Below are 25,299 nucleotides of genomic sequence, written 5' to 3'. Positions count from 1 at the left end.
TCTCATTTCTCCACTCTTTCTTTTGTTTTGTTTGTTTACCATGTTCCTGACTATGGAACGACGCGGCGACCTTTGCTGAGATAATTCTATTACGTAAGTTGAGTAATTGCTCTGGATGTGGAAGAGGAGTGTCCGCTGCTTGCTTGCTTGGCCCACAGCTCCCATGTCCTTGGATTTTTAAACATGAAACTCTGCGGTATTCATAGAAGCTGACAGGGAGTGTTCCGTTCCGAACGCAGAGAGGGGAGGAGAGGAAAGAGGAGAGGAGGAGTGAGAAAAGACGAGAAGAGGGGGGGGGGATGGATATGAGACGACAGGGAGATGGAGATGAGCATGACAAAAGCAGTGAGCCAGAACCAAGCAGGATGAAAATGCTATAAAAAGAGTCCACCCTTCCACTCCCTCTTTTTTTTTTTTTTTTTTTTTTTTTCAAGCAGCACTGGGCACGACATGCACCTCCAGATTGTCCAAGTGGCTCTGAAAATGGCTTGCATACTGCATAGAGCCCTGCGAACGGGGTACACGAGAGTAAATGGAAGGAGCGGAGACAGTTCTTGCCTCCTGAGTTCTTTTTCTCTCTTTTTTTTTTTTTTGTCCTCCTCCCTCTCATTTTCTTTGCCACCTTGAGCCCAAGTGTGCTACAAAAGAGAAGTGCGGCGAGGGGCACGCGGGCTCCAACCTAACAATCGGCACCGAGGAAACTGCGAGAGGCTTAACTGGCAGAAATGTTCACTTTACTTTGTTCAAGTTTCTTCATTTGGACAATGGGTAGAGACCGAGTCAGGGAGGCAGACAATTACTGATATTTGCTGGCAGCTATCAGAGAGGGAGAGAGCTAGAGAAGCAGAGGGAGAAGCTCCACTTTCACATTGTTAATTAAAAACTCTCTCTCAGCGCTGTGTTCACTGAATAAAAGTCAGCCGTACAGAACACACACACGCGAGCACGAGGCGAAGGCTGCATTCACTGTTTTTGTATTTTTTTTATCAAGCCACTCCAATCAAGCTATAAAACTGTTGGCAATATGATTGTATGTAGTACATTTGATTTTGCACAATTTTCTCTCTATGATCCATAACTATAGAGAAGTACAAGAGGCGAAGCAGCGGAGGAAAATAACAGGAAAGCTGATTTCATGCTCGGGGGATTGCATCTCATTTTCTCCAAGCATGGAGAGACAGGATGCGGTCCTGCTTATGGATTTACTGCCACCTGGTGGTGCGAGGCAGCACTGCTAAGCTCATGAAAGCTCGCGGGGGGATGCAGGCTGCTGGCATCAGAGTCAACATCAGAAGATTGGGTCATGCTTGGAAGAATAAAGCAGACCCTTTATCTAGGGCAGACTGTGTCATGCAGACTTGTGTGAACACTTCCTGGAGTGTCAGCTCGAGTGAAAACTTCCCAAACCAAAACCTCCTGTTTGCTTGACTTTGCCTTTTTTTCCTCCTTCTCAGTGTTTATTTTTTCTGACTTCTAGCAGAAGCAAATGAAAAGAAACTTGGTTGAAAGAGCAACCCAAAGGAAAAGAAAATCAACTGCAAAATTCCAATTTAGGTCCATGACGCTCAGTTAAGGAAGCCATTATACGCTCGGGGAGTCCAGTCAATATTAGTGAACATTAATCTACAAACCCAGCGAGAGGCAATCCAAGACTTCACCCTGCAATGTCATGAGGCGCAAAATAAGTTACTGTCGAAGTGCTTGTGTTTCAAGAAGAAATATTTCAGAGTCGATAGAAAAATCAATGACTCCTCCCTGTAAGTTGCCCGAGCTGCACCGAGAGGTGAATTAATGAGGACCCCTCATCACTAATTAACACATAAAAACACCGCTCCCATCACGCCGGCTGAGAACCGGAGTCGATTACTCGCCCCAGTGTGAAAACGATTGCATCAGACGATCTTTTTTTTTGCAAAGGGAGAAAAAAGAGGAATGTGAGGAGGAAAAAGCGAGGGGCAGAAAGAGAGGAAAGGATAGGGGCGGGTGTGAGAGATATAAAGTCATAGACAGCAGCTTGGTCTAACATCTGAAAGGTCTGGCTGATTAGGGGACGCCGGCGCTCACACAGAGCAGCTCCTCTAACAGCCTTCACCACCTCATTAGTCTGGCCCAGCAGCAGTATGCCCCCACTATTAACCGCTAAATGAAAGACCTCCAACCGTGATTACTGAGGGGAAGTCCCCTGTCGTCATGGGGATAAGAGATCCCACACACACACACACACACACAAACTCACACCTCGAGTTCTATGATAAGCGATTTGAAGGGCGTTTATGAAAAGGCGGTTGAGGCAGAAGTGGATATTTTACACACCATCAGTCACAGCCGTTCGCGCTGAAGCCCGACACGCGAACACTAAGGACATCAAACAAAACCTGGACCAACAAATTGCCTGCAATGCAGCAAAAAAAAAAAAAAAAAAGAAACAAGAAGACAATAGCCGACATACTGTATCTGAAGTGTTTCATTCAAAGATCACGTGAAGCTTCCAGCTCCCCCTTTCAAGCAGCATATCTGACAAACACATGAGTGGAAGAGCTCTGGGAGTCTTTGAGTAAAGGAGAGGATACTCCCTGTCGTGGAGAGTATACGTATATATATATATATGTAGGTGTGTGTTTGTAGTTTTAGGAGTGTGACATGAGGATGTAAATAATCAGGGTATGGTGATGTAATGAAAGCGTTGTCACCAACTTAAAACGTTGTCAAATGTCTTTTTCCGGTTGAAGGACAGAGATGACCAGGACGCTAAAAAAACCGCAGCAGGAAAGCAGTCAGCTGGGTAGGCGTTAGTGTGGGAGTGTCTGGAGATGTATGATAAAGATGCATCTCAGGTAAATCTCACTCATTGAAGCCTTTTGATGAAAAGCACAATCCGAAGTGACTGACAACTTTCCGAGTCAGGCGCAGCCCTTGCTCCAGTATTTCCCATCATGCAACTAGTGTGGCAAAGTTGTACAGCTGAAATTACTCAAGGGACGTCACTGGAGTCATTTTTTCAGACTTGATAAAGCTCCCTTCAGAGCCACAAGACATATTGCACGACTTCCCGTCAGATGCCGTTTGATAAGCCCCATAACTCGTACATCAGCTCGGACGTGTACAAATGGCAGCGGGCTCCGTTAATGCACGTGCTCGAGTCACAGAGTCAAAGGGAATTATTATTTCTTTTAGTACTCACGGTCGTTGCAGTGAGTCCCCGTGTAGGACGTCATCGAGCAGTCGCAAGTGAAGTTCTCCCACTGCTGGATGCACACCCCCATGTTGGCACACGAGTCCTCCTGGCAGGTTGTGCTGGGCCCTGGGAAAGAGTGGAGAAGGTGGCGAAGAAGAAGAAGAAGAAGAAGGAGGAGGAGGAGGAGAGGAGAGAGAAAAAAAAAAAAAAGAAATGGCAAAGAAAAGCAGTCAAGAAACAAGGCGGAACTACATCTGAGGCTTAACAATGCAGGAACCATGCAGAAGAAATGCACTCTAGAGAGAGAGAGATAGATAGACAGCAGAAGAGGGAGTAAACAGTGCCACCACAGGAAGCCTGACCCGGAGTACATCACGCTTAAAAAAACAGTCGAGGGGAATCCTGTTTCATGCTGGCAAAGCCGCAATCTCAGTGGAAAGCCAAGAGCAGAAGTGCCAGGTTTCTCGAGGATCAACAGGACGCTTCTCCAGCAGTGGATGAGTTTGCATTTCTTTCGTAAAAAACTGTAAAAAAAAAAAAAAAAAAAGAGTGCAAGGGCACTTCTAATCTGCATTTAAGACATCTGTAACAGCAGACGATTTAGACTCCAGCTGGGCCGGTGTGGTGACACAGTCAACATCCCATACATCCCTCCTTCTTCTGTGTGCAATCCAACAGGCATGCATGTTTACTATCATTCCAACAAGTACTTGAAAAAAGTTTTATCGGAGTAAAACTTCCAACGCTGCATTCCCTCTGTGAACAAGCACGACGAGACGTTTAAAAATAAATAAATAAAAATAAAAAGGAACCTTTTAACAGATGACTCATGGAGAAAAAAACAGCAATAATAAAACACGTCCCGACAAAATGGCTTTAAAGTGCTCCTGTCTTTTTGCTTTTCAAACATTTCTTTCACTGCGGCGAACATTAAACACACTAAACAGACAGTATTCATGGAGAGGAGGGGGAAAAAAGAACATAAAGAGCTTGAAAACATGTACTGTAGTGCATGTCCTTGTGTATGCACTTTAGTCAGACAGAAGTTGAGGAGGGTATTCAAAGTCAAACGGGATGTGTGTTTGCTATTCCTCTACACCACACATGGCTCCTCCCTTTGAATACGTACACGGAGAGGGAATGCAGATAAGGACGAGCGCACAGCATAGATAACAAGATAAACAATCCCCCTGTCGGAGTCTAGACAGAGACGCGGGGCGGGGGGGGGGGACCTTGACAAAAATCTTTTTTTTTTTTTTACAACATCGGAAACAACCAAAAGTAAATCAAATCAAATCAACAGAGAAGGCGGACAAATGCAAGTGTTGAAGAGCAGGTGTCTAGTGCAAGACAAAGTGAAGAGGAGACAGATTAAGTTTGCCAGCTGAAAGTGCATTTACTGTGCAATGTACGGTAACGGCAGTCAACCAGGCGCACATGTATCTCCACTTTGCACGAGAGTGGGTGTTCATGTTTGTATTCACACAGCGGTGCTCATCTGTCAGTGGGAGCAACAGAGGATTGTGCCGTGTTTGAGTGTGTCGGCAGGAGGTCGCTCGCTCTCTGGAAAAAAAACAAACAAAAAAAAACAGTCCTATCGGGGTGGCATGATAGCTTTTGGAGAAAAAAAAAGAAAAAGAGAGAGAGAGAGAGAGGCCTGATGCATCAGCTGCACAGGCGGTGCTCAGATGTGCAGTGACAGCCTCTTTCTGCTGTCTACCACCCCCCACCCCCCCCCCCCACTGCAATGTGTCACTACTGGCATTTTCATACAAGAGCGCAGAACTCCCACAAACTGTCTGCCTCTGACCAGACTGTCTCGAACCTCAGCTACATAACCGCGCTGGAAGAAGCTGACTTCTCTGACCGGAGAGGTTTATTCAGCTGTGTCCTTGAATTAAATGAAACTTTCTTAAATATTGCCTTAGACCTGAAGCGTGGTTGGCATTAAAGAAAACATGCTATAAAACATTTCATTTAACTGTTATATAAAACTACATGTGCCAGAATCCAACATATGTGATTCTCCTGCAGCAGTGCTTTCTAAAAGAATGTGAGCATTTCTTTTTTTTTTTTTTGTATCTTGACCTGTTGTTCCGTCTGCTTGAGTCAGTCTCTCTCTCTCTCTTTCTCTCTCTCTCTCTCTCTCTCTTTTCCCTCTCCCTATTAACTTTTCTTTCCAGAGAGCGGGTCACCTCTGCGGCACCAAGGGGGGACATCATTGCCATGGTGACACCCACGATGCATTGCACACAGCAGGCTTTCAGGCGAGCAGGCCTCCAGGAGGCTGAATTTAACCCTCTACCTTGAAGGTCGGCTTTGGTGAAACCAACTTTGTTAGCGCAGAAAGAAAAAAAAAATAACAAACAGAGCAGAGCAGAGCGGAAAACAAGAGTAGAGGTTAGTGAGGGAGCAGCATTGTTAGTGTTCCTTAAAAGTTTCTCACTGGGCAGAATGTAACAATAAGGAAGGCTGCTGAGGGTTGAGGGCACGAATTAAGATCCTAGTTGTTTATTTTTTCTATTTGCAAAATGAGTTTAAACGTGTTTGGCTTTTGTAACTCATGGCCAAATATTCTGCATTATGAAGGCTGTTGTGCAGTTTTTTGACCTTGTCTTTGGACTCTGCTGCCCTCTAGAGGTTAGAAGAAGAAGACATCACACAATCTTAGTTTGGAAAAAGTAATGACGATGCTTCAAGCACCAGGACGAAATAGATTAAGTATGACAGCATGTATCTCTATAATATGGATGGATTCTTCTCCATGTCTAATCTGACCCTCATTAAAATTGCAGTAGCGGAAGAGATTGTTATTCTGAAGCCACATTGTCAGCAGCTCATTTGTATTCTGCAATAGTTTATACGCCTGAAGATGGACATTTGGAGAAGGTAATCAAATGCAGGCAGCGAGTGTTTGAGTTCAACAGAAAGTTGGCAAAACCTGCAAGCATCTTACCCTGTAAAACAATGTTAAATAATGATTCAGTGTTTGGACTTGTTTTAATATCCTTTTCTTTTGTTGCAGTTGAACAGTGTTTTTGTATTCAAGACTAAGCACTTCTAGTCTCTTTAAGATACAATGAAGAGACATAAAAAGTTAACAAGCGTTTATTAGAGAACCTAAAAGACAAAATTAAAGCATTCTTCTAAGCTGTGACAAATGCCTGGCAGAGAAGAAGAAAATAAGTGGGATTAACAATGCCAGCGAGTGGCTTTAAGGGCTACTAAAGAGCTTTGTAATTACACTAATAAATCTCACACAGCAGGTCATGATTCTTAAGCGCTACAGGCCATCTGTACCTTCGCAGCCACGCTCAATCTGCCCGCTGCGGAAAAGGGCGTCGTTGATGAGGTCTGGCAGGCGGCCGTTGAGATCAACTGAGGCCAAGCAGCCCTGGAAACCTTCCCGGGAAACCACCAGCTTAGGAAGGTTCTGGTACATGTTGGGCCCGAGGCCTCCGATGAACAGGTCACCTGAGGAGAGAGAGGCAGAGAGGCATGAAGACAAGTTAGATTGTCTGTGCATGAAGTCGTGATGTTTGGAACCTTTTTCTGTAATGTTGCTAAGCAAACATTGTGATTGTAGTTTGTAGGAGTGATGTGCCTGTAGAGAACATTTAATTGATTTAAAGCTCCTGTGAGAGGTTTTTCATCTGATGGAAAAGAGCAGGGTGATTTTTTTTCCTGTTTGTTAAAACCACCTCATGTAAATACAAAAACATGTACGGATCAAAATCTGCAAAGAGATCAAAGCTACTGCTTTTTCTGCAGGGCGCACCACAAAATACACAAACCAACAGTTCCCCACAGGAGCTTTAACTTGTTGTGTAAATCCACACTCATCATGAAGGGTTCTGATGGCCGAAGGGTTGGAGGCTGTAACTCCTGAGACGGCTTTAAATTGGACCTGTGATGTTTCTCTGTGGCTCCTTTTACACATTTCATGCCCAACTCTCTTTCTACCTGAATTCTCACTCTACCCACCGTCCTGTCTGTACAATTTAGGCATACAAAAATATCCAAAAATAATATTTATAAGAATAAAAATCCACACTTGTGTATTTCCGAAAGCCACCGGCTTCATGGTATAAAACCGAGCCCATAACTCTCTAGTTTTAGCTACCAAATCACGACTTTAGAGTCACAAGTCAAGATCAAGTCCTTCACTTTGGTTCGGGTCCTGAACAAGTCACTCACCATGACCTGAGATTTTGCCCTTGAAAATGTTCTAACACAATATTGTTATGATACAGAAATCCACCATGTTGTAACAGGATCAATGGCACATTTGATGATCACATTCTTGCTGCAGTTAGATGAGATCGAAACCACTCTCTTGTTTGTACTGTAATGTTAAGAGGACATTTATTAACATTAGGTTCAATGATAAGTGTTGCAGTTTCAAAAGAAAAAAAAAACAATGAAAAATACAACAACTTTCAAAGCTCACTAGTTGAAAATGACACATTTGTATTGTTAATACTAGAAATGAACAAACAAGGTCTTGTGGGGGTTTAAATACCAAAAGTTATAGTCTGCCTGTCAGCGACCTGTGAAACATGGCTAATGAAATTCTTGTGACTCCATTGAATCATTTATCATCTCTGAAGTCCCTTCCACTGTTTTTATCACACTCAGTCTTAATAACTGAGTGTGATAGTCTGATACATTACCTGCTGTCAGGTTGAATAATAGCAAGGCACCTAAATGCCTGCTAATAAAAGCTTTATTCAAATGTTAAACCACCTTAGGTTGATAGCGTATCCTCTCAGCAAAGCAAGGAGCTGATTGGCTGTAGTTGCTATTGTTACATTAGTTTTCCTCTTTGGGCTTTGGCAGTATGTTCAAGGTCAAATATTTTTGATCTCAGTCCAATTTGTCAAATTTGGACAATGAATGGTTTGAAATTGATGACTTAAGTCTGATGGCAAACTAAGGTCATGTGTGGGTACACTGCAGGGGATTTGAATCTGACGTTGGGATTAAATGATACTCTGTGTCTGTGGCGAGAAGAAAATCATCTGGATGTTTCCGAAAGCGAGGATTTGTTACCTTTGAGGTCGAGGTTTTTGGCTCCATTGACATTCTGTGTGACCGACTTGGAGTCCACCTTGAGCGTGTGTGTGTTGGCGGCGTCTCGCGTGATGACCACGTTGTGCCACTGATTATCGTTCAGGGGGTTGTCGCTGTTGCCCTTCAGCAGACTCGGCCCATTCCCCAGGTCAAACACATAGTGGACAAACCTGCCATGGAGGAAGCACAGCAGTTAAACACATCATGGTTCGCCTGTTTATGTGACTAAATATATAGCAATCTTTGCAGCGACAGAATATAAAGAGTTTGTTTTTTTTTGTAATGAGAAATCCACTGACTCCACAGAGGTCTTATCACACAGAGAAAATTGCTCGATTTTAAATTGTCATAGTTGGATTCCACCATTTTTAGTGTGATGGAGTGATGTCCAATTGTTGGGGGGGGGGGGGGGGGGGGCTCATTACATGCCCCAAGAGACACGCACCAAAACGGAGCGTTCTGAGAGAGCTGATTTCTACAGGGGTCACAAACCTCCTCTGGTGCTTGATTCTTGATATATTTTGACCAAAGCACAGATGTTTCATTTAGACCACAGAGGACTGTTTGAAAAGTTGAAAAGAGGGAATGATATGTCCTCTTTAAATGAATAACACCTTGAAAACAAACCCAGATCCCATAACTCACAACACATTCCTTGTCTCTGGACTTCCTCCCACTCACCCTTTGACCAGCTCTACTGCAATAAAGTCATTTCCGTCTCCACTGTTGAAGATGATGAAACCATCAGGCGAGGTGGTTTTGAACTGGAAGAAGAGGTGCATTGTGGTATACGCCTGCAGAGTGGCCAAGCCCAGGTAGCTGCCCTTGGTCTTGAAGGTGACGGGGTCGGCGATAATGAAGCGCATGCCAAAGCGGGCGTTCAGCTCGCAGAAGTCGATGTCCCCGTTCTTGCACATGTCGATGTACTGCATGCCGTTGAACTTCAGGCTCTGTGAGGGGAAGAGTTTGTTTAGAGTTCGGTGGTGCTGTGAGTTCATTGTGAAGCGCGGGGTTGTCCGATGCACGTGACAATGCCAAATCATCATCATTGTGATCAAAAGAAATGATTGACCCATTTACCATGAGCTTCTCAAAGACCCTTGTGATTAAATTTGATGAACCTTTATAAACTAAAAAAGGCCAAATCTGTTGACTAAAATTCGAGTTGTTCTGATACAATAGTTTCACTGATATAATCCTGTTACCGGACAAAATGTGGATATCTGGTAGTGGCAAGTATGGCAGTGTATCGCTCTGATACAATCGCCAATAAGATGAAAATATCAACGCATTTTAAATATATTGAATATATTCACATTTAAAGGAAGAACAAGAAGTAACACTCAGCAATCAGTGTTTCTACAATAATATGAAGGATTCTCTGTTTGCAGGGATGGATCAGATACTTTGTATCTGGTCTCAGAACGTCTCGGTTCTTGACAAAATAAGTTCATCAGTCAGTTGAATTTTGTTGCACCTCATACCTGAAGATGTCCGATAAAGGACGACGGAGCAGAAGAGACAAAACGTCGCTCGGTCAAGATTCCCGTCTCCACGTTGTTGAACTCCAGGCGGGTGTGGTCGCCCGCCATCTGACCTGAGGTGGAGGCGGGGAGAGAGAGGAGAAGAAGGCGAGGGATGAAGGGGGGTGGAGGAGGAAGAAGGATACTGCAAGTGCACCTTAACCCAGCAAGAGCCCACTTTCACTCTGTGTCATACTGGTGTCACCACAACTTCTGAAAAGTGGAGCTGGCAAAGCAGGAGAGGATGGACTTCTGCAATCATTTTGGGGGGATTTGTGGATCGACTGAGGAAACATTAGTGTTGGAGAAAGTGTATTTTGCATAATATGTGACTTTTAACGATGGTTCAAACTAAGGGCAAAGTGTATTCTTTATTATCAGACACAAGATAGTCAGTGTTGTAAAGGTTTCATGTATTGTTTTTATCTTTCAAATGAAATCCAATTTGGTTGATGCCTTGGATGGTATTCTTCGCAGGACACAGAGTGAAGCAGTTTATAACTAACCCACCTAAAAAGAGAATACTTAAAAGATCATGCACAAATACGGATATTGTAAAAAAAAGAAAAAGAAAAAAAAAGAAAGGCAGATCGACAGTTCACAAGATTAATACCTTCAGCCATGTCGTCATCCACTGTTAGTTTGAAGTTTTTACCGCGGCGGATCACTCGTACCGAGTGCCACTCATTGTCGTTGAGCTTTTGTCCGGCATAAAGAACCTCAGGGCCTTTGCCTGAAGAGGAGGGTTAGTTAGTGAAGGAAGGTAGAAGCACAGGTACAAAACACTTTTTTTTCTTTTCTTTTCAAAAAAAGATGTCAAATTTTGGCCATGTAAAGCAGGAAAGGGCTTCTCAATGTGGAATGCAAAGAGATATTTTACACATATATTTTTTTTAGATGTATGTGTTGTTTGAGAGACTTTGACCATTAAAATACACTTTTATCATTTTCAGGAAGTAGACGTAGTGGGATTTAACAGAAAGAAAACCTCTACAAGAAACACCAGCTGACAGCTAAATAACTGTTTGCTGTTACTCAGAAAAGGACTCAAATCCTGACACTCAACTCACGAGCTGTTTGATTTAAAATAATCCATCTCTCCCTCTCTTATTTTTTTTTTCTTTGTCATTCTCAAACTGCCACTCAGATACCATGTTTCAATAGGATTCAGTTGATTAAAGAAGGCACGTTTTATTCAAAAGGGCCGCAAAGATCGTCTGAGCTATTGCTATTATCAACCACTAGAGGGCACTACAGCACCACTGAATTCCTCTGTGGGAGCGAGCTGCTCATGGTAAACCCTGAACCTGCTGACTGATATTGATCATGGATTTAAAAATCTAAATAAGCAGCACTCTTTGGTCAGAGGAAATTGATTTGAAGTGCAGACTGGGGTTTTTAATTGGATGACTTAAATGCAGCTGTCCTCTACTGACCCAATCCTTTGGAGAAAAGAAAATGCTGCTGTGTTGCCCTAATATTATATTTTTTTAATGGTATAAAATAAATGTCCTCTCAACATTTTTTTATATTATTATATATTGTATTCTTAAGATCACTTTAAACAGTCTTCTTTATAAAAAGAATTTAATTTGAGTTTACATGTGTATTTCTTTATCTTGGTGAAAACAAATCACGCTCATTAATAAGAACAGTGATGTCACACTCTTTCACACAGGTGTAAACCCTCTCTGTTCCTCTCCTTTCATCGATCCGTTTCACTTTACAAGCTTTCACATATCTATTTTAAATAAGAGTCGATTTCATGAGTAAGAGCGTGTTGGCCAGTGCGAACTTTATACCACGCTGTGAGCTCCTTATACTGCACTATGTGTGATATGAGGAAAAGATAGCAACAAAGCCCAGTGAGGCAGAGTCATATCTAACAGTGGACTCATGTTAACAGCTCATAGTAAGAAATGTAAATGTTCAGGGAGTAGCTACAAGCATACAGGGAACAATAAAAGACTAGCTGCCTGTCTTCAATTTAAAAAAAGGCCATTTAAAATATATAGAGTATGTTAAGTCAGATTTGCATAACTTTGATCTCTTGCTATTACTTGTTCCCTTCTTATCTGGGAAATCCTCTTATCAGTGGCCAGCATTCACACATTCCTGCCCTTACATCAAGCACACAGGCTATAATCAAACATTGACTGAAGAAAGAGCTGCAGAAGAAGAGTGTTGACTTACTGGTGTTACAGTTTATCCTGACACAGTCTAGATGGGGAGGGGAGAATAAGTGACAGATGAAATCGCATCCTTCAAGGTTACAGCTGCAGACATCCAAGAGCAAGAAAAGCCACCTTCCGGGGACGGACACATGACCCCAGCGGCCATTTTAGCCTGGCTGGCTACTGATTTTCAATCTTACTTTACTGACGTGGGAAATCCAATTTCTTCCATTTCTACGTCTTTAATATTTTTAATCTTGTAGCCAATAATACTATGCCAATTCTACCCAGTATTAGTGTACTGGTTAAAGTGCTCGAAGATTCTTGCTGGTATATTTTTCATCTTCCTTTATGAACTTTGGCCTGATTGTTATTGTTGAATTTCAAAATGGTCGCATGAGATTCCTTGGCCACATCGATTTTGCAACCTGGCAGCTCGAGCCGAAAGATTCTTACAGCTTATCCACCACACGCATAAATGATAGATGCATCAATATTTTTTTTTTTTTTTTTTTTGGTCATTAAAACTGAGGCTCAAATCTCCAGGTAAGGGAGAGTTTTGAAACGGAGTTTGGCAGGTGCAGATATCCATGTGACCAGGCCGGTCATGTGCCGTCAACCGCAACAGAAAAGTGGGAACAAACAGCCTCGAGCCACGCAGCACCAGCGCCACACAGAAGCCTAAAGTCCTCCGGAAGGGACTGAGAATATCTCTGTGCTTCAGACAGATTTTGTGAGAATTTATGTTGATAATAAAAGTAAACTTCTCTTTTGAATATTTGGGGGGGGAGACCACATTGCTCATTAAAAACATGAAATAAGGACTGCAGATGTTCCATGTTTTTAGCAGCTGTGGTAATCAGCTACGATGCATCGCATCAAAAGTGATTTCCATGAATGTATTTAGCATTAAACTTGTCTTTTAAGTATAAATGAATCTATTCAAGGCTCACTGGTATAAAGGCCTGTGCTCTACTTTAAAAAAAAAAAAAAAAAAAAAAAAGTAGCACTTGTGCCACCATCTGCAGGCGCGCCGGGTGCTGTGGCATCGGGCTGTTTGCCAGACGGGCCGCAGGCTCGGGGCCTTTGAAGGGGTGAGTGCCATCTTTGAACAAGGCATGGGAGATGCCAGCTAGACCAAGGGTTACTAATGGACAGAGAGACACATGGACCTGCTATCATGAAGTAAAAAATAAATGAATAAAAAAATCGAAAGACCACAGAGACAGACCCACACGATAAGAATGCAGACTATCAGTGCAGCACTAACATGTACGCTTACCTGTTGCTCTGAATAGATGGCATAAAATAATCTACAATGTGGCTATGTGGATGGATGTGAAACCATCTATTTATTTAAAAAATCTAAATGCTATGCTTTGGAAGTATCTATATGTACACTATCATGAATATGACTTGAATGATCTGTTCCAAAGATGTGCTGCAGAGCATCAAAAACTCTGTTCAGTGTTAGATTGATGGACATAAAAAAAAAAAAGTCTACAAAGACATGTAAGCATCAAGGCAGAAAAATAACGTATCAGGCAAGTCAGAAAACAAAACATGCAACTCCAACAGACGGCTTTAGTGGAAGTGTCAGGTCTGAGCAGAAGTCTGGACCTTTCAGAACACGGAGTACAGAAAGAGAACACAGCAACAGGAAGGCCTCCTCTTGAACTCGAGGCGAGTCGGCCCCCCCGATGTTGACGGTTTATACGATACCTAGGTTGACCGTCAGTTTGACCCTCCCGCTGTCCAGCTCCAGCCTCAGCGTGTCCGCCGACTCTCGGGACGTCGCGGCCATGAGCAGGCCGAACGCCCGCTGGGACATGAAGCGGAGGGAGACGTCCTCGGCCTCTGTGTGCATGACGTTTGGAATCACCACTTTCATGTACATGCTGCCGTCGAATGACAGGATGGAGGACTCTGTGAGAGCAGGGGGGGGGGGGAAGAGAAAAATGTACTATTTAATAAACAGCGATGTTGTATATGAATGTGGTGAGGGAGGGATGTCTCCATTTGTGTCAGAGGGGGAAAAAAAAAAACCATCATCACAGGACAAATTGACTCGAATAAGATGAATGAGAGTGTGCTTCGGAAGCGAAAACACAAGAAAATATGCTCAGGGAAAGGAAAATGTGAACCTGATCAAGATGCATGCATTGATGTCCCGTTTTTTATTTTATCAATCGAAAACATGCACATCCGTTTCCCCACATGACTGGTTGCAGCTGCATTCATCATCCGCCGAGTGACGGGTAAGTGTTGGTGTAGGCATTAACAGAGCGTCAAATATTTAAATATCACACCTCTCTCACTTTAACCTGCCTTTAAGCTTAACGTGAGAATCTTTACAATAACATTGTTGTTGGGTTTTTTTTCATTTCAACACAACCTTGTTTTTGTTTTTTTTGAACAGTCGACAGTCAAGCTTTACAAAACAACAGATCTGCAGTCATAAAGTGCTGCAGCCGAGCGACAGAGAGAGAGAGTGAGCAAGCAAGCGGCGTCCGTGTATGTTCACAGTACGGAAAAACAGTGACATGTTTTTTTGGTGGTAAAGTTAATGGCTTAAACACAAATCATCACAGTACATTTAATGCAGGAGCCTCGTTAAAAACAAGACATTAACCAATGTCAGGTTGCTGTCGCAGGGCTATCACATGAAGCATCGCTTGATTTTTCATGGCATCATAACAAAAAGTGACTTTTATGACATGACACCTGAAATTACATTTTCTAAAAAGGGAAGCAGAGAGTGGAATAAGTACTCCTACACGGTGAAAAATAAATAAATAAATAAATGCCGTAACACATCCTGAGCTACAAAACGTTCCTGTTGTTAAATAGAGTCAAAAAAAAAAAAAAAAAAAAGATATAAAATATAATGGTGGTTTTTAAGACTGCTTGTTCCAACTGGTCTGCTCCATTTTTGAAGAGCATGAAAAATGAGCCAGAGCTCGTGTGCTGGGTGGAAAAAGGAGGAAGACTGTCAGCAGAGTAGAAGCCTCTTGGGCAGAGGGAGACAGATTAAAAAGGGCACCCAACCATGACATACCTGTTTTGACACCTCAGCTTTTTTAAAAGACAAAAAAATAAAAAATAGCCCTGTGGCCTCAGAAATGCACAAACCATTTGGCTGCGTCTGGGGAAATGCTGAGGCTGTAGGTGAGATGTTTTTTTGTTTTTTTTTAAAGCATCACGCGAGAGAAGGTTAGTACCTGTAAATGATGCAACGTTACGTGTCACCGTGCGTTTTGACTTGAACAGATTTTTTTTTACTTGTGACACAAGGCTCAGAGAGCAGAGTGCCACGTGGAAGGGGATTTGTGAAGACACTTTTTTTTTTCTTTACCCTCGATGTCAAGATTCTTGTGATATGCAAAAACAGAATTCATGTATAAGCCGGGTGAGATCAGTCGGCCGTTCGTCTCACCAGGCAGCGCACTGCCGTAAAAATCCAACACTCGTCCGTGTTGCTTTTAGGGCAGTTGTAAAATCCATTCTCTGAACAAGCTGTCGACTGTGTGGGTACAGAAGCCTTGAGGGTAATGAAACCTTGGCACCGCATTGTTTTACTCAATTTTAAATTGTACAGGCTCTCTCCCTGTCTCTCTAGTACACACACACACACACACACACACACACACACACACACAAATAAGAAAAGAAAAATGGAAACACACACACAAACGAAAAAACACAGCCCCACACACACACACGCACGCAGGCAGGCAGGCAGGCAGGCAGGCAGGCATCGTGCACATCAGCTTGTCCACAGCACAGACAGATCCTCTAACTGACACAGGCATGTATTGATTTGGGAGCCAGGTCAGGTCGCAGGCTATTGCTGTCTGAAGAAGAAGAAGGAAAAAAAAAAAAATAGCGGTGCTCAATCTGTAACTTGAAAAACAGAAAGAGATGAGGAGGGATGTGAAAGGTACTCTATAAACCACACTGCGATGTCCACTCTGTGAGGAACTATCATTTTGGGTTGAAATTGGCGGTCAGTGTGGACTCAAGGGTTTTTCTTACAAGAGTGCAGATTTAACTCTGCACTTATGTGAGCCTATTTTCTGACAGAAATCTCCTCCTGCTAGAATGCTGGAGAGCCGAGCTGTTACGTCACGCTTCCCATGAGCAGAGGGTAGAGCCCTCGCCGCAGCGGTACAAGGTTCAAATCCAGCCCCCCCCCCCCCCCCCCCCCTCGCTCCCAACATTTCCTGTCTCTCTTCAGCTGTCCTGTCTGATGAAGGAAATGATTTTCCTTTAAGAAAATACCTCCTCCTGTTTCTTCACTCCCCATGAATCTACTCCCTTGCATAGTGTCAACAGAGGCTGTTTCAGCATGGTGCTGATAATCGCCTCCTCTGACACCAACCTGTTACAGGCATTACAAAATAACTAGATAGAAACGGAGTCTTTCAGAGACGCCATATGAAAGCATCAGTGTTAATTAAAGTCTGTTTCGGAACCATCTGGAAACTCTTCACAGGAGCCCAGTGCAGGCAGAGCAGACTTGAAAACACCAGTGGAGGTCAACAGGATGCAGGACGAGACCCGAGGACAACAGCAGTGACATGAGGTATAGTGCAGGTGATATGGAGGTTGGAGACGTGCCATGATAGGACAGGGAGATAACACAGCTGCACCTCAGCTAAAGAAATGCACAACTCATTCAGTTATCCGAAGATGATGTTTTCTTTTTTCATGACATGGAGTTATACGCTGCATGATGAAAACTGACAGTCAACGTAACAGAAATCATGCAGAAAAGAAGAGACTTCAGCTTGATGTTGAAAGGTTTAGAAATAACTATGTGAGGGAATATGATACCTTTAATTACTGACAAACTGTGAACTGCAGTGATTTGATCTCTTCTTTGTATTTCTTGTGCTTTCATTTTAATGATGACGTGGACCTTTGGGTCTGAAATCATGTAGGAAGTAAAATAAGTGACAACAGGAAATCATTCTGTGTCCTAATGTGTTGTGCTTGGGACTCTGGGATGCTGTCAGTTAACTTGTGTGGAGTGTTGATAAGCTAATGGGGAAAGCAACACTTAACGATAGATGATCGGGACATGCGTTTTTAATTTGAAGCTTGTTCTTCGGGAGGCCCATACTCAGCCAGAGCAGAGCTAATTGTGACCCGTCAATGCAGATAGAAATGGACGTGTCCAAATAAATCACATGAAGGCGTCATCGAGTGGAACTCCAGTCTGTGTGGAACTTTTTTTTTTTTAAATACACAATTTTGGCCAAACAGTCCAAAAACCTGCAGACACAGTGTGTTTAATCTGCTTTGGGATTGACTCTCCCCCCTTCGGTCCTCACTATTCATGGTTTGACAAATACCCTCCACCTTCCGGAACAGTCTGAATACAAAACCTTTTTACCAGTTTGTCAATATCTCAGACTCCTCCAGGGTCAACGCTGTGCTGTGGCTTTCCAAGCAGGCAAAGAACACATTGTTAGAGCCAATTGCAGGGTTCAGATTTAGTGTACAGCATCATTTTGAGGGCAAAGTAGTCCCAAACATGTCCGACAGTCATCGATCAATCTCAGCTGGGGCCGGCCGCGGTGTCTTCAATTGGCTTTTTATTGTCTGAGAGAGAAAAGCAGAAGTCTCAAGTGGACTGGAGATCAGTGGATTTTAGTCACGCTGCCTTTTTCTCTCTGTTTGGAGTGGCAGAAAAGCAAATCAAGAAAAAAGGCTGCCTTCATTTTGAGGATGTTCAGCTGCTTTATTTATCACCACAGAGGGACGGTTCGAGGAAGAAAAATAGGAGCGATAAATCAAACTGAGATAAATGACCAGATGTGACTGACAGGAATGACCAAAGTGATCTGCCTCAGATGCAACAAAACAAAAACACTAATGTACATAAATAAAAAAAACACAGGATTGGTTAGGAATCAAACATAAGACATTTAGTTTGTTTTTCCTGCCAGTTGAAGTGTTTACTGTGTTTAACTTTTATTACCAAACTGAAATGTGAAAATGTAAACAAACACCTCCATGCACAACTGACCGATTACATCTTCTGAACAGAGAAACTCAGAGTGACAAACTTTGAATGTCTCAAACAGTTAACTATGTATGGCCACACTAAACTTGTTAAACTAGAAGCTGATATTTAAATGAACCCTAGAGTGGGAAGGTTTACAGCTGCTGCAGTCTGTTTACTCTGACGAGGGTTTACACTACTGTGTGATATTTAAGATGTTGTCTAGAATCGTGTTACCATTCATCCCCTTTCCCCCTCTGAAGAGTGCTTCTTTTACTTTATGGTTTTGGTCAGTACATGTGTTGCTGGGCCAACCTGAGTAAGCCTTAAACGAAACACGTTGTTCGCTCACAATGAAATACAGTAAAGTTCATTTTAGGGTGCCACAGAGTTTGGATTTATTTTTCATGGAATGTTCCTGAAACCTGTTTGGCACCTGAGAGCGGATAGGGTACTCTGTTGACCGTTTAGCATGTATCCACATTTGACCTCCAAGGATGGCCGAAGGAATCTGCTGCTTGGACTGCTAGCGTTAGCCCCACTCGGCATACACATTTAAAACTGTTCACATGCTTAGGCTGCAATCTCATCTTTAGCCATATTAAATACATTGTTGTAAATTTTGGTTTTTCTTGATGTTTTCCTTAATTATCGATTAATGTGAACACAAATTTAAGTTTTACAAAATTTGAAAGTGGCCTCTAGGAACATCCCTGTTAATAACTACATTGAACGTAATGGTCAACCAAGTTAGCAACTAGCCAGCAAACAAAGTAGACCAACAATATTTAAATCAGAAAAACAATTCAAACTTAATACTGACGTTGTTTCGTGCCTACTGAAAGTGTAAATAAACTCACATCACGCTCTGCATCGACTTCTTACTGTGGTGTTTCTCAGGTTGCTTAAAGTGACCATCAGAAGGAAATATTCACATTCATAACCTGAAGTCGAAACAGTGGGAGCAACTTGGGGTTAAGCGTCCTGTCCAAGGACAAAACTGACATTCAGGAGCTGATGGGGATCGAACCCCAAGCCTTCAGGTTGAGAGAAGACCAACTCTACCACTGAGTCGCTGGTAGCGGTGTCTGGGAACTCAACCTCGCTCAAACTTACTGTAGTCAGACGAGGCAACAACGTTTTAGTTTTCCTCTATTTACAACTGAAATAAGTTGTTTAGTTTAGAGCAGCATGATCTTCTGACTGAAAGTTTTTTTTCCCCTTATTATTAGACTTTTCTTTTGCATTCCCACATCTTAGCAGGGACGATAATGAGTATAGGATTAACCTATTTACAGGAAAGAGGGCCAAAGCTATGAAACATGAGGGTTGTGTAGTATCCAGCTGTATATTTGTGTAAGTCAGGTATCGGAGTATGGTATCATGGAAAGGTTAAACAATGTAATATCACACCTGGAAAGAGATAAAAGCTGAACCAAACGTCCCTTTACATGTACACAGGGTTCATTTCACATCAGCTTCTGCAGAGAGGCAAAGAGTGCTGCTTTGATTACAGCCATTCAACCCCATGTAAAGCCAATAAAGAAGCCTCCGAAAGATCCTGCAGGTGATTGCACTCAAGGAAAGCACAGTGTGTGTGTGTGTGTGTGTGTGTGTGTGTGTGTGCGTGCGCAGACTTGTAGTCTGCACAGCACGATATCTTTGCACCTACAGAGAACGCTGCTCTGGTATTTTTTTTAAGAAAGATATCAGCAGCATAGGGTTGTCATTTCAGATGGTAATTAAGCTGCTACTTGTCAATCCGTGTGCAAGTGTGTTTTTGTTTGTATGCGTGTGTTTGTGTGCGTATGTGTGTGTTTCCCAGCAAGCCCCACACTTTACATAATTAGCAGTCCAATTGAAGCAGAAGACGGAGGAGGAGGGAAGCTATTAAGTGAGAGGCTTCACAAATATTCAGGGTTTAGAGGGGGCAGTACGCTAGTCAAATCTATTCAGCGCACACACACACACACACACACACACACACACACACACACACACACCCTTCAGTCCTTTTCAAACTCTGAAATCTGTTTTCTTTCTCACTGTGTTCCCGTTATTTACTTGCCTTGGCTGTAACTGTGTAGGATTATCAAATCTTTTATTTCCCGGAACGGAGTGACAAGTCTTTGTTTTGGTAAACAAACCAACACGGGCCTTGACTGTCACTGTAGTGTGTTTCAGGAGAATGCCTGTCACCCAATCTGTGATTTCTCACACTCACACACAAATACACACAAGAGGCACGGTGTCTGCTGTCAACAACCTTTAAGGATCGAAAATCACATCCTTAGCCTCACAGCAAGGATAAGGACATCAATAAAGAATCTCACAGGCACTAAGTGTAGTTTCCTCTCTATTTGTGTGTAAATATAAAGTGTGTGTGTGTGCGTGTGCATGTGTGTGCGTAAAAGGTTGGAGTAATGTGTGTATCCACACTGAGGCAGTAGGAAATGCCTGCACTCGACAGGCTCTTGGCTGTGGACGTTATCCAAAGTAATCCCCACCATGTGACTCGCTCTGAAAACACACACACACACACACACACACACACACAAATTAAGTGCTGCTAAAACACACAACACCACAACGAACCAAAAATATCCCATCAGACCACACTGTACTTTTAAAGGCATACTCCAGTCGAATATTAAAACCCCTTGTGAAAGATAAACACAAAGCAATACATTTTAAATACAGGGGGAAGCAGTTTAACTATAAGCAGAGCAGTCCCACCTCTACACAGGTTTATTTATTCATTAAAGGTGTTTGGGTCTAAGGATGCTGTGATTGTGCATCTCTAACTCTGTAGTTACACCGAGTGGAAACTTTAACTAAAGCCAAGGGAGTCCGACTGCCTTTCTCCCTAATATTACTCACTCTTTAAATATGCTTAGCAGTTTGAGAGCCCACATTTGTATGCCCCAGAAGCCCAAAATGACCTTAATATATCAGTCAGGGGCTCAGAGGACTGTTGAAGGACTGCTGAGTCAATGATTATTTAACCCACTGCTGACGTTAATAAATCGTACAAGTTGTTTTCAATGTCAAAATTTACATTTTCCATGGCAACTGTTCTGTCATCATGTTTTGTGTGGAAATAATAATACTTCTCTCAACATAGGCCTTATGGGAAAGTATTGATTATCTACATTTCCAGTAGGTATAAAGAAAGCAAGCTTTCATTTACAGTCACATTTCTGGTCACATTATCAATGTTAAGTTTCCTTTTGGGTTTCTTTTCCATCCATCCATCCGAAACTTGAGAGTGTTTTTTTTTTTTTTTTGGCGTTTTCATTGGAGAGATAGGACAGTGGATAGAGAATATGGGAGATAGAGAGAGTTGGGTAGGGAACGCGAGAGAGGAGCCACAGATCAGATTCAAACCTGAGTGACCCGCTTGGAGGACCATAGCATCCGTACATATGGTGTGCCCACTAACCACAACGCCCCGTCCATGGGAAACTTTAGCTGCTTTTTGCTTCATGGCAAAATATGAGAGCTAGCTCAGAGAGACTTAAGGACGCGTCTTATGACCTTTCTTGCTTTGAATAACAGCTTTTTACCAGGGTTAGTTAAAGTGAACAGAGCCCAAAACAACTTCAAAGGGTTGTTCATTGTTATACATTTGGTACATTTTGTATCCTGATAAGCTAACCTGTAGGATATAGCATTCCTGAAAGAGCTAGCAATTGTCCTGCCTTTAGCATAGTTCTTTGACTTTTCTGCCGTTTGTTTTTTTCAGCAATGGACTTGTTTTAGGTCTGTTAAAGTACTTCGATTTTCTTTCCATCAATCATATTAAAGGATGTCACATATTTCAGACATTCATAAAAGGTAAAATGTAGGTAAATTCAAAAGAGGCTAAAAATGCCCAAACTAGCTAACGTTGAGTTGTGTATTAATTGTGATTGATTATGCCCTTTTATGTTACACACATAGCTTCATCCATTGTCTATTATTGATAGGTTGAGCACAGAAGAGAAAAAAGTCATGTTATCTTTTTATACTTCCTGTAATGAACACAAAGTGACTTGTAGAAGAAAATAATAATAATAATAATAATAATAATAATAATAATAACAGAAAGTGTTGCCGCCACTCCTGATTTAGGAAAAAGCACCAACTAAGCATTTCTAAGAATGACTTTCCTCTTCCGATGGTAACGCTCAGGAGGTCAGGACACTGACAGGGATTATCAAATATTCTGCCATGCTCAACATAAGCAGGCCCAGATGAATTTATCAGGATATCAAAAAGCATGAGGAGTGATGTCGCATCAATATGAAACAGTAAGCGGTTTTGTGCATCAGACATATTGAATAGGCTTTACACAAGGATAAGGTAAATCCACAGAGCTTTATCAACATGTGACAGATATAATCAGTATCTGAAACAAGCTTCTGCACATTAAATTCAAGTATGATTTTGTAATGGACATCGTACTGTACTATTTATTCCTGCTGTATTCTAGGTCAGGGACAATGATGTGTCTGAGTCACTCCCACAGTGTTATTGGCTCAACCTCACAGCTGGCAAAAGTCACAAAATGACATTTTTCTACAGTCTTTCTGATTATTTCAAGCCAGAGCTGCTGCATTTCACCTGAGGGATGATATCAAAAAGGAACCTTTTCTCCATTGATTGTTAGACGACCTTGCACTGTATGATCCTGCACAGGGGAACATGCAGGTAGCTTTTGTCTTAAATAACTTCAAGGAAAAGAACATTTTAAGGATATTTAACATTAGTCTTGTCAACAATTTCTTGAGCGGAACACTTTTTGCTTAGTCATGATTCAGCATATTAAAAGCTCTCTCTGTTGGAAACATTTAAAAATCATTTACCTGCATTGCATGCATGATATATATATATATATATATATATATATATATATATATATATATATATATATTTATTTTTTTGCTTTATATTTTAACACCCGAGTTTACATCATCTCCACATCTAGGATCCCTTTTTTTTTTCCAAGACAGCTAGGTTTACAAGATCACATGATTTGCTTATGTTTGGCTTAATCACTCGACCTGATGTCAGAGAGTTTTCTTTGGAATAGAGAAAATGGAGGAGAAACATCTCGAAAAATACTCGAGATATTTAGACAAGCCGATTGTGAGGAGTGACTAAACCTGTGCGTAAACTACTGTCCACATTGAAAACTAACAGCATCCTCCGAAGTTGAAAGTTGTAAAACATGACGTAGTGTGGGGGCTGTTTTCCTGTGAATTGAGTCTTCGGAGTCCTTGTAGCTGAAATCTTTGATCCGCCTCATTTCCAGCAACTCTAGACGACATGTTGAATAAATGAAACAGCCTTGTACTGCTATAAAACTCCTCCACATCTGGCTTACTGACTCTACCTCCTGTGCAGTGTTTAAACCACTGAATATGCTAATTAAAAGTACAGTAGCTACCTTTCCAAGATTCCTGAGGAGGAAAAAACCCTTTTTCGGAAGCTATCTAGAGCTTAGTCCAACACAGTGTCTGTCTTCAGTCAGCACACAACAAAGCATCGACATTTTGTTAAGCTTTGCCTCATAAGCTTTGAACAAATCCAGCACGGTCCTTGACACTCAACGGTGCAGAGGAACCACTTTAAGAGACACAGAAACAAATATTTTCTGCACACCAGCAGGTGCATCTAAACCAGTAAACCAGAGCACCATTAGGGGGCAGCAGAGACAAAGGCAGAAAGCTGCTGTCGTCAACCAGCTCCTCATTTGACTCGTTAGGAAATGAAGAGGGTGGGGATAAGAAGGGTTGGAAAAGGAGAGATAGAGAAGGTGATGCCGAAGGGTGACATAAACGGCAAAAACAATGAGAAAAGATGAAAAAGGGAGGTGACAGGGGACATACGTAGGGGAATGTAACTGGTAGTACTTCACGGCATACTGATGGGGAAACGAGGAAAAATAATACAGTTGACAATATTTCTCAATCTGATCGACTTAAGTCCTTAAATATCTGCAATACTAAGAAGCCTGGTGTCTTGACGGCACCTTTACGCCTGAAAATACTATTAGAAAATGCAAATTCATGCCGTTTTATGCAGCCTGCATTCACAGATAGAACTGCAAACCCCACAGAAGTAAAGGTAGGACCTTTGCCGAGGATTATTCTGGTTCCCCCCCCCCCCCCCTTTTTAAACAGAAGAATCAGTTCCTCTCTCTGGGAAAGCTCCTCCCTGCTTTCAGAGGTTTGGAGACTTGTCAATTTCTCAGATGGCCGAGCACTGAAAGCTTGATTTCCTTTAAGTATTCTCTATCTCTTGCTGTGTGTGCGTGTGTGTGTGTGTGCGTGTGTGTGTGTGTGTGTGTGCGAGTGGCAGAGAGGGGGCGAGCTGGAACAAAACACACAGAAAGGATGATGGAGAGTTTGAGGAGTGTGTGTGTGTGTGTCGGAGAGAGAAAGAAAAAAGAAAGGACGAGAAAAAAAAAATAAAATGAAATGAGACACAAGACACAGGAAGCTGGAAGATGGATGCAGCACATTCACATCCTCCCCATAATGCATGGTGTGCCACAAAGAGAGTCAGGGTTTACATAACCCAGCACAGCTCTGAAGCACACATTTAATTACAAATGGGGATTAGGGAGCAACAGCGTAATGTTCTAAGAAGCGAGAAAGAAAAAAAAAAAAAAAAGAAGAAGAAGAAGAAAGGAACAGATCGTTTTTTTTAAAGTGCAGGAGGATCTGTTCATCTCGGGGGAAAACCTTGTCAAACAAATCTCTGTCTCGAAACCGCTGCTTCTTTGACATTTTCAACAGTTTGAACTTCTCTCTCTCTCTCTCTCTCTCTCTCTCTCTCTCTCTCTCTCCTGCTCCGTCCATCCACAGTGACATCAGCCTATTTCTGTTCGTTTTCATGCCCCGTGTGATTCCGCGGCGCTGAGCTGCGTCTGTTACGACTTGCAAACTGTTTCTCGCACAGGAGGTCGACTGTCAGCTCGCCGCGACTCGGTCTCCTGGCGCCTGCAGCAGCCAAACACCATCTTTAATGGCTTGCAACTTAAACTTCCTCCGCAGGAAAGGAAGAGGAGAGGAGAGGAAGAGGAGATGTTTTTTTCTTCTGTGTGTGTTCAGGGAAATTACCCCAGCTGGCATAACATAGGAAATTTAAAATTCAGTCCACATGACCTCCAATCGCTTAGGACGTTCTCTCTGCGAAACCATCATCTGAGCAAACGGAGGGGGGGGGGGGGGGGGGGGGGGAGGATAAGAGGATAGTGAAATTAGCATGAATCCATTTCAGGGCGGAAAATAAACCCTTCCCCAAGTCACAGCACAGTATTGTGCCCGTAGCCGAACAGTAGAAAACTTGGCAAGA

At 42.4% G+C, this 25,299-nt stretch overlaps 1 protein-coding gene across 13 annotated transcripts in view; it reads right to left on the bottom strand.

The window, feature by feature from the left end:
- Window positions 1-25,299, bottom strand: part of nrxn3b (neurexin 3b) — a 295,208-nt gene that overhangs the window by 164,699 nt on the left and 105,210 nt on the right. For 7 of the 13 annotated variants that reach the window (XM_079340508.1, XM_079340513.1, XM_079340510.1 and 4 more), the window contains 8 exons: window positions 13,668-13,871; window positions 11,965-11,991; window positions 10,385-10,504; window positions 9,733-9,845; window positions 8,930-9,198; window positions 8,228-8,418; window positions 6,476-6,649; window positions 3,182-3,301 (listed from right to left, as the gene is read on the bottom strand). In XM_079340508.1, coding sequence (XP_079196634.1) covers window positions 3,182-3,301; window positions 6,476-6,649; window positions 8,228-8,418; window positions 8,930-9,198; window positions 9,733-9,845; window positions 10,385-10,504; window positions 11,965-11,991; window positions 13,668-13,871 — 1,218 coding nt within the window. Of the gene's footprint in view, window positions 1-3,181; window positions 3,302-5,480; window positions 5,508-6,475; window positions 6,650-8,227; window positions 8,419-8,929; window positions 9,199-9,732; window positions 9,846-10,384; window positions 10,505-11,964; window positions 11,992-13,667; window positions 13,872-25,299 lie in introns of all 13 variants that reach the window. The other 6 variants (XM_079340502.1, XM_079340503.1, XM_079340512.1 and 3 more) reach the window with 1 other exon arrangement.

This window comes from Symphodus melops (assembly GCF_947650265.1).
Source record: "Symphodus melops genome assembly, chromosome: 1".
NCBI classification, from domain to species: domain Eukaryota; kingdom Metazoa; phylum Chordata; class Actinopteri; order Labriformes; family Labridae; genus Symphodus; species Symphodus melops.
Note: the sequence above shows the minus strand (reverse complement) of the source record. Positions and strands in the feature narration are given on the sequence as shown.